Raw genomic sequence first — 16,434 nt, forward strand, 5'->3', positions numbered from 1 at the left:
TGGAGCAAATTGAATGGGAAAAGAAAGGAGCATACCTTTTCTCAGCTAGTCATTGCACCTTCACAAAATTTAACCATGTGTTAGGGTATAAAAACTCATAAACAAATGCAGAAAAGCAGGAATACTAAATGAGCCTTTCCAAAACCATAAAAAAATAAAAATTAAATCCAATAAAGGACTGTGGAAGTGTAGATTAACAATTAGTTAGGAATAAAATAATCAAATTATAAAGAATAGGTGGGTCAAAGAACAAATCATAGAAACAATCAGTAATTTCATTAAAGAAAATGATAACAGTGAGACAACATCCCCAAATTTGTGGCATACAGGCAGAACATTACTTAGGGGAAAATGTTTATCTCTAAATGTTTATGTTAATAAGAGAGGAAGAGCAGATTGATGCATTGGGAACCTCACTAAAAGAAACTAGAACTAAAAACAAATTAACAATCCCCAATTAAATACCAAAATGGTAATCCCTCCCCCAAAAAGAAATTAACACAATTGAACATTTAAAAAAAACTCCGGTGAACTAATAAATAAAACTAGTAGCTGGTTTTATGAAAAAGAAAATAATAAAATAGATAAACTCTTGGTATTTGATTTTTTTTTTGCAGGGCAATGGGGATTAAGTGACTTGCCCAGTGTCACATAGCTAGTAAGTGTCAAGTGTCTGAGGCCAGATTTGAACTCAAGTACTCCTGAATCCAGGGCTGGTGCTTTATCCACTACACCACCTAGCTGCCCCTGGTATTTGATTTAAAGAAAAAAGGAAGCCAAGTTACCAGTATAAAAAATTAAAAGCATACTTGCACCACCAATAAAAATAAAATTAAAGGGATTATAAGAAGCTATTTACCCCAATTATATGCTCAATAAATCTGACAATTTTAGCAAAATGGATGAATATTTATGAAAATATAAATTCCCCAGATTGACAGAAGAGCAAATAGAACTTTAAGAAACTCTTTCTTAGGAAAAGAAATTGAACAAGTCATAAATGAGTTCCCTAAGAAAAAAGTGCTCTGGACCAGATGAATTTACAAGTGATTTCTAGCAAACCTTTAAGAAAGAGTTAAACTACTCGAAAAAATAAGTAAAAAAAGGAGTCCTATTAAATTCCTTTTATGAAACAATTATAGTTTTGTTACCTAAACCAGGGAAAGCACAGAGAAAGAAAACTATAAACCAACTTACCTAATTCATGAATATTGGTGGAAAATTTGAAATAAATAACTAGCAAAGAGATTATAGCCATATATCACAAAGATCACACACTATGATCAAGTAGGATTTATACTAGGAATGCAGGGCTGGTGCAATATTAGGAAAACTATCCCTATAATTGACCTCATCAATATGAAAACCCACAAAAATTATACAATTACATCAATGGATACAGAAAAAGGTTTTGACAAATACAACATTCATTACTATTAAAAACATGAGAAAGCATAGCAATAAATGGGCCTCTTTTATAATAAATATTTTGATTTAAACTTTTGGGTTCCAAATTCTATTCCTCCTTCCCTCATTACCTCCCCCCCCATCACTGAGCCAGTAAGCAATCAGATATATATTATATATGTGCAGCTATGTAAAACATTACCACATTAGTCATTTCATACAAGAAAATTAGAATAAAAGAAAAAAATAAAGTGAAAAATTGCATGCTGAATTCAGTCTGTGTTCAATCAATATAAGTTCTTTCCTTAGAGGTGGATAGTATGTTTCATCACTAGTCTTTTGCCATTGTCTCAGATCATTGTATTGCTAAGAATAGTTAAGCCATTCACAATTCTTCATTGAACAATATTGCTGTCACTGTCCACAAAATCTCCTAAGTCTTTCTAGGCCTTTCTAAAATCATTCTGTTAGTTATTTCTTATAGAACAATAATATTCCATTACAATCAAATACCACAGCTCATTAAGCCATTCCCCAGTTAAATGGACATTCTTTGTGAATGAGTCTTTGTTAAAATGATAAGTAATATCTATCTAAAACCAAGAGTAAATATTATCTGTAATGGGAATAAACTAGAAACTAGAGATCAGAGGTGAAGCAAGGATGTCCATTATCAACACTATTCATTAATATTGTATTAGAAATCCTAGGTATAAGAAAAGAAAAAAATTGAAGGAATAAAAGTAGGCAATGAGGAAACAAAGGTATTGCTCTTTTCAAATGGTATAATGGTATGCTTAGAGAATCCTAAGGCATCAAATAAAAAACCCAGTGGAATCACTTTAGCAAAGTGGCACACTATAAAATGAATTCAGATAAATCATCAAGATTTCTATATACTATGGGGCAGCTAGGTGGCGCAGTGGATAGAGAGCTGGCCCTGGAGTCAGGAGGACCTGAGTTCAAATCCGGCCTCAGACACTTGACACTAGCTGTGTGACCCTGGGCAAGTCACTTAACCCCAATTGCCTCACCAAAAAAAAAAAAAAGATTTCTATATTCTATCAAGAAAACCCAGTAGCTAGTAATAGAAAGAAAAATTCCATTTAAATTAACTACAGGCCATATAAAATACTTGGGAGTCTATTAGCTGAGATCAAACCAGGGTCTATATGAATACAATTATAAAATACTTTTCAAACAAAGAAAGACAAATTTAAACAGTTGCTCCTGGGTAGGCTGAGCCAATATAATAATAATAATAAAAAAGATAATTTTACCTAAGGTAATTTACTTATTCAGTGCCATACCAATCAAACTATCAAATAATTATTTTATAGAGCTAGAAAACATAAAATTAATGTAGAAGAACAAAAAGTCAAGAGTATCAAAGGAATAACATTTTTTAAATGTGAGGAAAGGAATCCTGGCAGTATCAGTTTTCAAAAAGCATTCCTAAATTGTAATCATTAAAACAAACTGGTACTGGCTAAGAAATAGAGTACTGGATCAGTGAAACAGATTAGATACAGCAATAAATGACCATAGTAAACTAACATTTGAAAAACTAAGAAATCCAATCCTGGGGGCAGGAACTCATTATTTGACAAAAATTGCTTGTAAAACCAGGAAGCACTTTGGCAAAAACTAGGCAGAGACCAACATCTCACACTATATAAGAAAATAATATCAAAATAGATATATGATTTAGACACAAGTGGGTGATATCATAAATAAATTAGGAAAGTGTGGGAAAATGTACCTATCAGAACTATGGATAAGGATATAGTTAATGATCAAACAAGAGATAGAATGGATCATGAATGTCAAATAGATTAAACTGTGATTACCTGAAATTAAAATGTTTTGCACAAAGAATGCAGTGAATGTGAGAAGGAAAGAAGAAACTGGGTCAGGTGAATTAAAAAGGATTTTCTCTGATAACGACCGCATTTTTCAAATATATAGGGAACTGGGAAAATTTATAAAAATAAGAGCCATTCTCCAGTGAATAAATGGTCAAAAGATTTGAATAGTCAGTTTTCAGAAGAAGAAATCAGTTATCAATAGTCACATAAAAATATGCTCTAAATTTCTATTGATTAGGAAAATGTAAATCAAAACAACTCTGAGATTCCAACTCACAACTATCAGATTGACTAACATGCCAGAAAAGGAAAACAAGAAAAGCTGGAAGGGATGTGGAAAAATAGGTACACTGATGTACTGCTGATGCAGTTGTGAATTGGTCCAAACATTCTGGAGAATAATATAGAACTATGCTCAAAGTTCTATCAAACTATGCATAACCTTTGACCCAGAAAAAAAATCACTACTAGGTCTGTAACTTGAAGAGATGAAAGAAAAGGAGCAAAGGTTCAGTTATACAAAAATACTGATAGCAGTTCTTTTTGTTGGGGCAAAGAATTGGAAATTGAAGGGATGCCCATTCATTGATGAATAGCTAAACAGGTTGTGGCATATGATTGTGATGAAATAGGTATTGTGCTATAAGAAACGATATGCAAAATGGTTTCAGAAAACCCTGGGAAGTCTTATAAAAACTGATGCAATGTGAAGTGAGCAGAACCAGGAGAACATTGTACATAGTAATAGTAATATCTTAAAGTGGATCAGTTATGAAAGAATTAGGTACTGTGATGAAGGCAATGATCCAAGTTAGTGATGAAGGACTCATGATGAAAAATGCTATCTCCTGAGAGAGAATTGATAATCATTGAATGCAGATTGAAACACACTTTTTTCACTTTTATGTGTGTGTGTGTTTTCTCTTGCAGCACGGCTAATATGGAAATGTATTTTGCCTTCACATGACTTCACATGTAAAATTAATGTCATATTGCTTACCTTCTCAAGGGATGAGGGATAGGCAGGAGGGAGAAAATTTGTAATTCAAAATGTCTCAAAAACAAAAGTTAAAAGTTAAAAAAATTGTAATTGGGAAATATTTAATGAAATAAAAAAATATTTTAAAAGTGGTAGGGAGCCACACATATGGCAAAAGGTACCTCCAAACTACTGGCCTTGGAAGCCTTTTTTCCCCTTATTCAACCTTCATGAAGCTTAAGATAGGGGCATGGCAAGGATAATGGATGAACTCAGCTGATCTGGCTCTTCAAGGAATATTTCCACAAGGAAGTGGGCTTTATCTTAATGGGGCACAGTCAATATGACTGACCAATCAGCTGCTGTGCTGCTTGCTTTGTTATTTCACTGATTCTTCACCAGATTAAACTGCTACTGGACTTGGCTGTTCAGCTGTTTGCCTGAAATCTCTTCTGACCTTGCTTGCAAGATTGCTGCTCAAGTGTGTTCATCTCAGGGACAGTGCTCAGCCCCTTCCCACCTCCTGCGTCTAGAGGTATTGGCTCTGCTACGGATTCTGGTCACCAGCATAACCTCTGATGGGACTCCCAAAGCTCCTTGAGTTACCTGGATCCTGCTATCATAGAACAACTATTCAACTAAGATCAGTAAACAATAAAAAGAAAGAGACTAGGGTGACCATTTGCTCAGAGCCCCCATGGCCAGGTGGGAGATAGCCTCCCACACAACATAAGAGCAGCTCAAAGTAGTCCTGCCTTGCTTGCAGCTATAAAATAGATGGTGAGAGATTCCCTACAAGTTATAGGGTAGAAGATAAAAGCCTTTACAAATTGATGCCAAAGTAAAAAGTAAGTCACAAAGGACTATTTTTTCTTTCATCGAAGTATTTGTATACCCTGGTATTTTCATTAGATTGACACACGTTATTATCAGTTCTTGTGATAACATTGGAGAAACTTTGTTCACCTGCATCCTGAATTTTAACAGGTTTGGTTCTATGAAAATCTTTTGAAGTTTCTCTCTTCACCTACTGCCATCTCTACCAACCATATGCTACTTAACATGAAAGAAGACCCTGTAGCCAGACAGTTTTTGGCTTCCCCACAATGCTATACTATCTGCCAGAGTGTAGTTTTGGGGACAGATGGCTGCTGAAGGGTCAGGTTGGGGAGAGTTGTTTTGGGAAGACTATAGTTAATTGTTATTGACAAGTTTCCAAGAGGAGGGGCAACAGCACATATAGGGGCAGAACCCAATAAAGGGCTGTTTTCGACCCCCAAGAAAGGATAAAACCTCATTCAGAAGAGGGGAAACCAGAAAGCACTTCTCTCTCTGAAACTGTGAGTAGGAATCTAGTGAAGAAAGACATTGCTATCTGGGCTCAGGTACTGGAAAAACAGAGATGGTGAAGGTCTAGTGGAGGAGGGTCTAGACAGGGATATGTTGGAGCCACTTACACTAGCTTCCAGTAGTTAAATGTTCAGTCTGAGCATTTACACTTCGGAAATCTGCAAACAGTATAAGTCAGAGGCTGATTTGTTTTGTTAATGGTCAAGATTTAAGAAAATGATGGAAAAAAATGTGAATAATGAAGATAAAACTTAAAAGTGTCAGACACATAGAATATGGACATTATATTATATGCCAGACATACTTTTAAGTATGTGTTTTTGCACACATAGAAAGATAGACATATACATATGTGTATAATTATTTATTCCCTGAGAGCTGGTTGTTAAACATTTACTACCACACCTGTAGTATGGACCAGTATAGGAGGCCAAGGCTCTCACTTACTCAGGACTTGTTAGCCTGAGGCCAGTGACTAAGGAAGTAATGTGGGAAATGGGAGATAATAGTCTCTGGTCTCTCTTTTCAGTGACAAGTATTTGCCTTTATAAAGATAACGATCTGCCTTTCTGCATTGCTGTTTCTGATGTTGGTGACCAAAGGAGGTACTGCTGGTAAGTCAAATTTCCTCTTCGTAAACTGGTGTATTTGTGGAAAGCATTAGAGAGACAAGGAAGGGGTATTGGCTTTAGGGTGCTGGTCCCTATATCTGGTCCCCATATCCTACCTCAGACTTGAGATAGGTGATTTCTCAGTACTGGGATAAGTTTTGAAGAGGGAGGAAGTTTGGGTACTGTCCCAAAGGCATGCAGATGGTTGAGTGTGACCTATGTCCTAGAGGAGGAATTAAGGCTTTTCTCAGTACCTCATATTTATTAAGGCTACATAGGGCTGGATGCTTTACTAAGGAAGTTAGAATTGGATATGACCCCTGATCTTTTCCAGACAGACAAATGAAACCAGGACCCTCTGCTCTGTGGTGGGAACTTGCAAAAAACAGCACCTGAAAGCATTCTCTGTATGTTTTTGCAACTCAGGTCTCTCTCTGACCCTACAAAAGGCCTGTGCTTCTTCCCCTGAATCTGTCCCTTGAAGCTGCAAGGAAATCAAAGAGAGCTGCCCAGAGTCAGATGGTAAGTGAAGAAAGGGTCAGGATGGTCCCTGGGTGACTGGGGTCCTCAACAGTGCAATCTGAATCACATTTCAGCCCATCTCAGTCCAACTTTGGAAAGCAAATGTTTTCCCAGGAGAATAAAGCCACAGTGGAATTTCAGCTGACTTAAGCCAAAAAGTCCAGAAGCTTATAAAAATCTTATTTATCCTCAAGTTTTTCCTATTTTATTTCCTTCTACAGTCTTAACTCCTTTGTCTTCTCTTCATTGACTGCTCTTGTTCTGCTTATTGACTTATTTTTTCTTGGCCAAGATACTGTAGTAGTTTTCCATTTTCTTCCCTAGCTAACTTTACAGATGAGGAAACTGAGGCAAATAGGGTTCAGTGACTTGTCCAGGGTCACATAGCCAATAAGTGTCTGAGACCAGATTTGAACTGAGTAAGATGAGTCTCCTGACTCCAAGATCAGCACTCTACCCACTACACAACCTAGCTGTCCTTTGGCTGCTCTAGAGCCATGAAATGAGAGAGAACTGAGGAACACCATTTCTATTTTGTCCTGGGGTCCACTTCCTGTGCATCAATCCAGGTTAGAGCCTCTCAGGTTAGGGACCTTTGAAGCAAGCTTAGAGAACAGAGGCTTCAGGATCAGTGAGATCAGGGAGAGAAGCTTGGGAAGTCAGTATACCTCAGGGGTCTCTGCACCTCAGGGCTAGCATAAAAACCTCTGTGATCCTGAACTTCACAGGAACAAGATGTCAACTGCTAGTTCAGGCCTGCAAATCACTAATATTATTCAGTCCATTCCTTGTTGACTTCTATAGGAATGGGCAAGAGAAAGAATGTGTAACATAATGAAATGAATGCTAGCCTTAGAGCTAATTAATGTAATTTCAGAGCTTTGTTCTGACAATAATTGGCTGTGTGACTATAATTATTATTGCTATTATTTTTATTTTTATTTTTGGTGAGGCAATTGGGGTTAAGTGACTTGCCCAGGGTCACACAGCTAGTAAGGGTTAAGTGTCTGAGGCTAGATTTGAACTAAGAGTCCTACTGACTCCAGGGCCGGTGCTCTATTCACTGCACCACCTAGCTGCCCCGTGTGACTATAATAAATAACAATTTCCCTGAGTTTTGGGTTCAAAATCTGGATAACAAGAAAAACAATATCACATTGCGCAGCTGAGTAGTGTTTAAGAAAGCTATTTGTAAACTCATAAAATACTGTACCAATGGGAGTTAGAATGATGCAGAAAACAATCTCAAATAGTAGACTTTCAGTTGGAATTCTTGTTTCCACATCTTACTTCATCCTCAGCTTGGAATCACTCCCCCAGATTCAAGGAAAGTAGACTTTTTCCAGTAAAAAAATGTCTCAAGGCCAAGTCTGGGTGAATCCTGGAAGTCCTGGGAATCCTGGTTTTTAGGCCTTTTCCTGTCCCTAAGATTACTCATGTGCTGTCATGTCACTGTGAGTGAGTCTGTGTGGCTTTGTCCTCTGCAGATGGCCTGTACTTCCTCCAGACTGGGAAAGGGATCATTTACCAGACCTTTTGTGACATGAGGTCTGCAGGAGGTGGCTGGACCCTGGTGACCAGTGTGCATAAGAATCACTTGGCAGGGAGGTGCACCCAGGGGGATCGCTGGTCCAGCCAGCATGGTAATACACAAGACTATCCTCAGGGTGATGGGAACTGGGTCAATTATGCCACCTTTGGATCTGCAGATGCTGCTACTAGTGATGACTACAAGGTATGTATGCTAGATCCTCTCTGTCTGAATGCCAAATGCTTCTTGTTTTAATGAGTTACTTACAGATGGGTCCTGAATTCTCACTCCTTGGGGTTTGTGGTCTTTGATTATTTATGGCAGGAGTTATATCTGCTGGGACTAAGCTAATTATTTTTTGGAGGAGTGATTAGATGTCTTTGATTTGGCCACAGCAGCTAGAAGCAAGAAAAGCAGGTGAGAAGTAAATAGTGGTTCATTTAAGCTTGATGTCAGGAAAAATGCTTCCTAAAAATTAGAATTGTTTAAAAATGAAATGAGCTGCCTTGAGAGGTGGTGGGTTCCCCTTTAGTGAAGGTCATGAAGCCAGACAACTTCTTGTTGGGGATATTATAGAAGGGAATCTTCTGTGTATGGGTTAGACAAGAGGTTTCTTCTATCTCTCAAATTCTATGATTCTGTGTTTTGTAAGCTTTGCCACACACATGATCAGTGGGACCCCAAAGCTCACAGTCTAACAAAGAAGGGACTTTTGCTGCAGTCCAGTCTTAGTGTAACCTCCTGAGAAGACCATTGAGAAGATAGAATTGATTCTGTAACATTTTTATTGATCCTATAGCTGCCTAAAGTCACAGTTCTGTCTCTGAACTTAGTGCAGAAATTCATTTGGTCTGTAATGAATTAAGACATTCAGTCCTCCTGCTAATCACTGTTCTATTGTTACCTCAAGGAATTCTGCTGCCTTTGGGCAATGAGGATGGATACCCAAGGAGTCTGGTCTAGAATCTTTACACCACCAAGCTATCCTTCAAGGAAGTCTTGTTTACCTTCCAAAGAAGATTGTCCCACTATCATCTTTTATCCTTGCAGATCAACTCAAACAACGAACACTTCTTAGTCCAGGTGGGAAAGGAGGAGGTTTTTGTTATCCCCACACTCCCAAAATCGAACCGATCATACTATCCCCCATGCCTCAACTAAGTAACCAATCATGTTATCCTCAAACACATGATGTCACCAACTCTTTTCTGTTCTTTGATTTAACCTTATAAAAATGCATTGTCTTTTTTTGGCTTCTTTGTCGAGTTGAGGCAAATCCATTGACCCATTCAGGGCAGGTAGCTTCCCTATGAATGAAATGTTACCTTGCTCTGAGAGAATGTGCCTCAGACTGCCTTTGTTGAATTTTACTCATGACAATATTGAACTAAGGTTCCTGTTGTCCTCCAGAACCCAGGTTACTATGACATCCAGGCCAAGGACCTGGCCATCTGGCATGTGCCCAACATGTCTCCCCTGGAGCAATGGAGGAATAGGTCCCTACTGAGATATCGTACTAACAGTAGCTTCTTCAAGAGTCTGGGAGGGAACCTTTTTGGCCTCTATCAGGTAAACTGGGTTCCCTGAGCCAGGTGGATGGTGGGCATCGCTGGGATGTGGGTTCAACCAGACCCCCAAACACCTGTCCTCATGGTGTCACTTTCTGTCTCCTGAAGAGGTACCCAGTGAAATATGGGATTGGCAAGTGTTGGAATGACAATGGCCCAGCTGTGCCTGTCATCTATGACTTTGGTGATGCAGAAAAAACTGCCCAGTATTACTCTCCACTTGGCCAGAGTGAGTGATTGATATCTGAACTCTGTTATCCTCATCCCTCTGAGCTTTGCACTGTACTGGTGACAGGCCCATAAAAGGAACACCATAGTTTTCCTACATTCTTCAGTCAAGCAAGGGGACTTCCCTGAGGCCCGGGGCTTAGGTAAAGTCTCTGGTGATGTCTTCAACTTGTCTTGGTCTTTTGTCTGTGGTTGTAAAGCTTCAGTCCCTGTTCCCAGATGGGCTTGATCTAAACTATTAGAGTGCCAAGCCATGATCTGAGTTCTAAGGTACATCATTCAGTGAACTCCAAGGCTGCTCCTTCAAAGTTAATTTCTGAAGTTTTCCCTTGCACAATAATCAATGCAATATTTTTGTCTTACCAGAGGAATTTGTTGGAGGCTTTGTCCAGTTCCGGGTATATAATTATGAAGGAGCAGCCAATGCCCCGTGTCCTGGAATGAGAGTCATTGGATGTAACACTGAACATGTGAGTCCCAGGACCCATCAGAGGGTTTGGAGAGAAGCAATTCAGGAAGCTCTGAGCCTAGTGGTGCCAAATTAGAGGCTTACAACAAGTTTTCAGTTGTTGTAATCTTTTTAGCCCAATGAAGGGAGAGAGAGAGAGACAGAGACAGAGAGAAAGAGAGAGCAACAAAGAGAGATTGACAGAGAGATGGACACACAGAGATAGAGACAGAGAATAGGAAAGAAAGACAGAGACAGAAAGAGAGAGAACAACAAAGAGACATTGACAGAGAGATAGACACACAGAGATAGAGAGAGTATTGGAGTGAAAGACAGAGATAGAAAGATAGACAGACAGATAGAGACAGAGACAGAAAGACAAAAAGGCCTGAACCAATGGGACTAATGAGAGCAACAATAATAAAAGCTAACATTTTTATAGTGTTTTAAGATTTACAAAGTGCTTGATACATGTTGTCTTACTTGACCTTCACAATGACCCTAAGTGGTAGGTGGTATTCCCACTTTACTGATGAGAAAACTAAGACTCAGGGAGTTGCATTGACTTGCATAGAATCATAGAGCTAGGAAGTGACCAAGCAGAATTCACACTCAGAAATTCCTGACTCCATGCTAATATGGTACCTCACAGCCTCCCTTGGATTATTGCTGGCTCCCTTCTTTCAACATGCCTTCCCCTTCCAGGCTGAAGATGCTGAGGACATTTAGGGAATAAATCTCCTAGTGTTGAGCAGAGGAAGTGGCTGAATGTCAGAGGAAGAGCTATAGGTCATGTTGGAGAAAGTAGACAGAGTCTACTTACTCAGGAAGTAAGTCTTCTGGGTGGCGTGGTGGATAGAGTGCTTCACCTAGAGTCATGCCAGACCTGAGTTCAAACATAGCCTCAGAAACTAGCTGAGTACCACTGGACAAGTCACTTAACCTCTGTCTGCCCCAGTTTCCTCCTCTGTAAAATGGGGATAATGATAGTTCCTACCTCTAGGTGTTGTTAAAAGAATCAAATGAGATAATTGTAAGGTTCCTGACCCAATGCCTGTCACATAAAACGTACTTTATGTTAGATAGTATGAATAGTAGCTGAAGTATGTAAACCCTGGGCTAGTTAGCCAGCTATTAGTTGATCTTCTATAGTTCGGGTCAATTGGTTTAAATGTAGAGATTGTAGCAAACCACATGGTTCAGTAAATGTGGAGGAGTGAATTAACCTGTCATGGAGGCTTGTTCTTTTTTTGCCACACTGCAGTGAGGCTTGGGGCTAGAAAGGGATTTAGGATTATAGCACTTAGAGGTCATCTAGTGCAAACCTCTCATTTTACACATGATGAGAGTGAGGGGCTGAGAAGTTAAGTGATACAGGTCACCAGTGGCAGAGGCATAATTTGACCTTGGGTCTTCTCACTTCATGTCATTACTCTTTCCAGGGGGCCATCCCATTATCTCCAATGTAAAGCACTTATGACAGTGCCTGGCACACAGTAGGTACTATAGAAATGTCTATCCCTTCCCTTCCCTTCCCTATCCTTTATTTCCTGTTGTTGTTTTTTAGAATTCTTAGAGAGCATCTAGTCCAGTGGAAAGGCCATTTACAAGCCAGCAGTATTACATAGCTCCAAAAAAAGACCATTTCAGTGCAAGGACATAGTACTAGATGGAAAGCCCACACTCCCCTTGTCTGACCACAGTGGGAGCATTATGTTCCATTCCATGAGCCTCATTTTAAGAATACAGGCAAATCTAAACCTGTCCAGAGCAGGTTAATTAGGATGCTGTGGGATCAGGAAATTCCAGGATCCTAGAATGAAGGGCCTTTAGAGACATCTATAAATAAGGAGACTCATATAAGGAACAATGGAAGGGAATGTTCATAGATAAGGCTGGGAGGTAATTGATAGTCATCTTGAAATATTTGAAGTTCTGTCTTATGGAAGAGGACCTGGGTTAATTTGTGTTGCCCCTGGAGGCTGAATTAGGTACAGTGGATAGAAATCATAGGGAGGTATTTTAGCTTAAAGGAAGTCAAGACTTTCTAGTGTAGCCCAATCATGGTGCTGTCATGGTACACATATCCCTGCCCATTCCCTTTCTCTCTTCTCTCTCTCTCTCTCTCTCTCTCTCTCTCTCTCTCTCTCTCTCTCTCTCATATTTCTCCCCACTTCTCCTCTTTTCTCTCCCCCCTCCTATCTTCTGTCCTCTATCTCTCTCTCATTCTATACTCTCTCCTGACTTCTTTCCTCTCTCTCTTCCTCTTCTCTGTCTCTGTCTGTCTTTCTGTCTCTCTGTCTCTCTGGACCCACCACCCTGTCTCTTCCCCTTTCTCTATGTCTCTTTCTGTATCTTCCATCTTTCAGCTATGTCATTCATAACAACCTACTCCCATGGGTGCAAGTCTGGAGGGGGTTCCCCAGAAAAGGAGCCCCTCAGGTGTAACACATTGGTAAAACTCACTCTTTGAGTTCTAGAGGTAAAACTGATATAAGGGGAATACACTATTCTATTCTCCAGTATAACTCTCCTGCCTCCACCAGAGCGCTTTTCAAGTCACAAAGACACCTTTGATTCAAACTTTAAATATTTCCTAAATAAGAAGGCAAAAGAAAGAATAATCATCTGGTAACATTTATTCAACAGAAGGAAAAATCAAGGACTATACAAAAATTATAGTATACCCTTAAACCTGAGTCGCAGTCATCTACCAATACACACAATGTGTTGGGGAGAGGGGGCAGCCAGTAATGAGAAAGAGAGTGAATACAAACTTCAGAAATCTAGCAGTGAGAGATAAGTAGGGAAATATATCCATGTGCCTGGGAAAACTCATAGTTCTGGGCTTCAGGTTTTGATGCCCTTGGTCTCTTTAGGGAACAGCTTGCTCCCTCAGTCACCTGCTAGGTGGGACCCCTCCTCTTTTGGGCCTCTCCACTGTCCTGCTTCATGAAATCCCTTCTATATTACTGTTGGCTTGTGGGAAGACTGTGAAGCACTTTTAGTGAAATAGCGGGATTTCAGCTCTTTTTGTGACAAACAATTCCCTTAAGCCTGGGGTCTATAGAGCTATGCAAGAATGCTTTCTGAGCTAATGATACCCTCTCCAGCCAGAAAAGACAGTAGAGGATAATTTCATTGAGACACTGTGAACAGTGCTAAAGGACAAGGCAGGCAGCCCTAGATAGATCATTACAAACAGAATGGTTTCTCTTTTCCTCCAACCATCTCTCAGTATCAGAGCTTTTCTCCAATCAGTTCCCAGAAGCAAGGAATGTCTTCCCCATTCTACCCAACCCAGTCCATCCTTACCTCTGTAGTGTAGACTCTAAGTTTTTTTTTTTTCCAGCTGTCAGTTTGGTTGTATTTTTCTTTGTCTCAGTCTCTTCCCCACTTACTCTTGCTTCTGAACTCCTTTCTTCTGTGTGAATGTTCTCTTTAAAGTTATCATTTACTCAGACTTTTTGTTGTCTGTACATCTGCTTCAAAGCAATGTGCTTCCTGGTGTGAAGTGATTCACACCTTCCTAATGATTAAAAAAGGCAAAATCCACATTTCTCTCAGCATGAAATAAATAATTATCATTTAGTCATTCCAAACAGTCCTTTGTTGTCATTTTCCAGAAATAAAAATCAAAGTCCTGAAAGAAGCCATATTCAGATTAGCTGCTGAGAAACACTGCATTGTAGCTCTCTTGTATCAGTCTGTGCTCTTGCTCTTTAGTTGTCTTTCAATAGGTCCTCTCATTAGTTATATAGGAAGTACCCCTCAACCCCCACTTCTTCTCTCCTGATTTTCTCACATGAATGTTCATTTTCTGGCCTTTTAGACTAACAAAATGCCCATTTCCAAAAGGGACAGTACCTTACCTTACAGTGGGCTGCCTCATTTAAAGGGGAGTACTCATCACTCAAAACACATCATCAGATGTACCACTTATCAGGAAGATTATGAATGTGTTTTCTACATTAAGTCGGAACTAAGATTAAGGGACCTTTATGCTCCCTTACAATTCCAATATTTTATGTTTCCTTGGGGCTTCTCCCTAACCTTTTCCTTCTAAGAATGTAGACCTTCTATCCTGACAGATCTGTTCTCCATCCAGTGCTATGTCTTTTAGCTTCTTCACACAATGATTTTCTTTTTTTTTTTTATCAGCGTGATAATAGAATGTCAAAATCTCAGGAGGCAGTCTTCAATCATGTAGTTGAGACATCCAGTTGTTACCTATACCTCAGTTTGGAAGGAGGGAAGAGCTTCCTGGAGATGCCAGGTCCCTTTCCATATCTCAGAGTAGCTCTAACATTGGGGCACAGGCTTTGGCCACACTGAATCCTAGCTGAGAACCATAACTTCTGACTTGGCAATGTAGCTTTCTGGGCATCTACAAACTACCCATTGCTCTGGATTTGGGGGCATCCCAGAAGAAGAGAGCATACATGTGTGTGATCTCAAGGTGGCCAGGCACAGGGCAAAAACTATTAATGAATCTAATCTTTTTAGGAACCATTTTCCCTTCAAATGTATCAGATATAAATATTGTATACTTCTAAGCCCATGTTTTCTTTAAAACTTGGGAGATGATGGAAATGAAGCTTCATGGGAAATTTTTTCCAAATACTTCATCTCAAAATCATTAACCACTCATATCTACTTAGTATCAATTGTGTGCAAAGTCTTTTAAATTTAATGTCCAACCTTTGATTTCATCTGCATGGGAATTCCTGGCATGACAGTATCCTCCACAGATTCAGATAATTGTCTGTGGTTTACACTCTGAGAGGATTGCCTGGGAATACTAAGAAGATAAACCATGTGATCATGGTAACACATGTAGTGTGTGTCAGTGGTAGGACCTGAACCTGCAACTCAAAGGTCAGCCTTTTGCTCACTGTGCTTCTGTTGCCTGTGTGCAAGAGACTAGGTTATAGAAAGAGAAAAGATTGTTCTTCTTTACAAAGAACTTATAATCTATGTGAGGAGATAGTGACAATGTAAGGGAGCTCATGATAATTTTTAGTTCACAGATTTAGAATTTACAATGACTTTTGAAGTTACCTAGTCCAATGTACTCATTCTTTTTTCTTAAAATTAGTTTTCCTTTTTATTCTGAACTTAAAAACCAAGCAGAATGTCTAGTACAAGTCATTCTACAGAGGAGTAAAATGAGTCCCAGAGAGGAGAAATTGACTTGAAAAAGGTCACACAGACAATAAGGAAGAGAGCCAGGATTCAAACAAAGAATCCAAGGGTTTTCTCCTGTGTCTGGGAGTAGATGGATGTGTAACTCACACTAGCTGAAAGGATCTCCAAGGCCTGGCTTGTTGGGGAAGGCTTCCCATAGGTGGGAGCTTTTGAAGTAGGTCTTGAGAGTAATCATTATATATAATTAAGGAGGAGAGGGTGGACACTACAGGCATGGGGACAGCCAGCATCCTGAGAAATGATTATCAATTTGTAAGTTCCATATATATTGCTGAGAATGAGGGATTCCATACATTTCCTTCTCTCACTCCACATGGTGATTCTATAGTTCTTTCATTGTCATCTTTCTCCTTTGCAGCACTGCATTGGTGGAGGAGGATTCTTTCCAGAAGGGGCTCCCAGTCAGTGTGGGGATTTCTCTTCCTTTGAATGGAGTGGCTATGGAACTCATACTGGTTATAGCAACAGTTGGGAGATAACAGAGGCTGCTGTGCTCCTGTTGTACAGATGACCATTGTGCCATTTGGAAACTAGATCTTTGCAGATTCAGGAATGGGTAACCTCCTTTCCTGCTGAGAATCAATGTGAGATGGTTCTGCTTTTGGAGAGAATAATAAATCCCATTAAATCATGATTCTTGGTGCCTGTGTGACCTTGTACAAGTCTCTTAGCTCTTCTGGGCCTTCTTTTTTCTTATCTGTTCAGTGAGAGAAT

At 39.5% G+C, this 16,434-nt stretch overlaps 1 protein-coding gene across 1 annotated transcript; it reads left to right on the forward strand.

The window, feature by feature from the left end:
* The first annotated feature begins 6,099 nt into the window (after positions 1 to 6,099).
* On the forward strand, positions 6,100 to 16,231 carry LOC122725492 (intelectin-1-like). Its single transcript, XM_043962618.1, is given in 8 exon segments — positions 6,100 to 6,153; positions 6,155 to 6,218; positions 6,642 to 6,737; positions 8,225 to 8,472; positions 9,679 to 9,837; positions 9,945 to 10,065; positions 10,431 to 10,534; positions 16,079 to 16,231. Coding segments are annotated over 8 exon segments (999 nt in total).
* The last annotated feature ends 203 nt before the right edge of the window (positions 16,232 to 16,434 follow it).

The sequence above is a fragment of the Dromiciops gliroides genome, chromosome 4 (assembly GCF_019393635.1).
Source record: "Dromiciops gliroides isolate mDroGli1 chromosome 4, mDroGli1.pri, whole genome shotgun sequence".
Taxonomy (NCBI): Eukaryota; Metazoa; Chordata; class Mammalia; order Microbiotheria; family Microbiotheriidae; genus Dromiciops; species Dromiciops gliroides.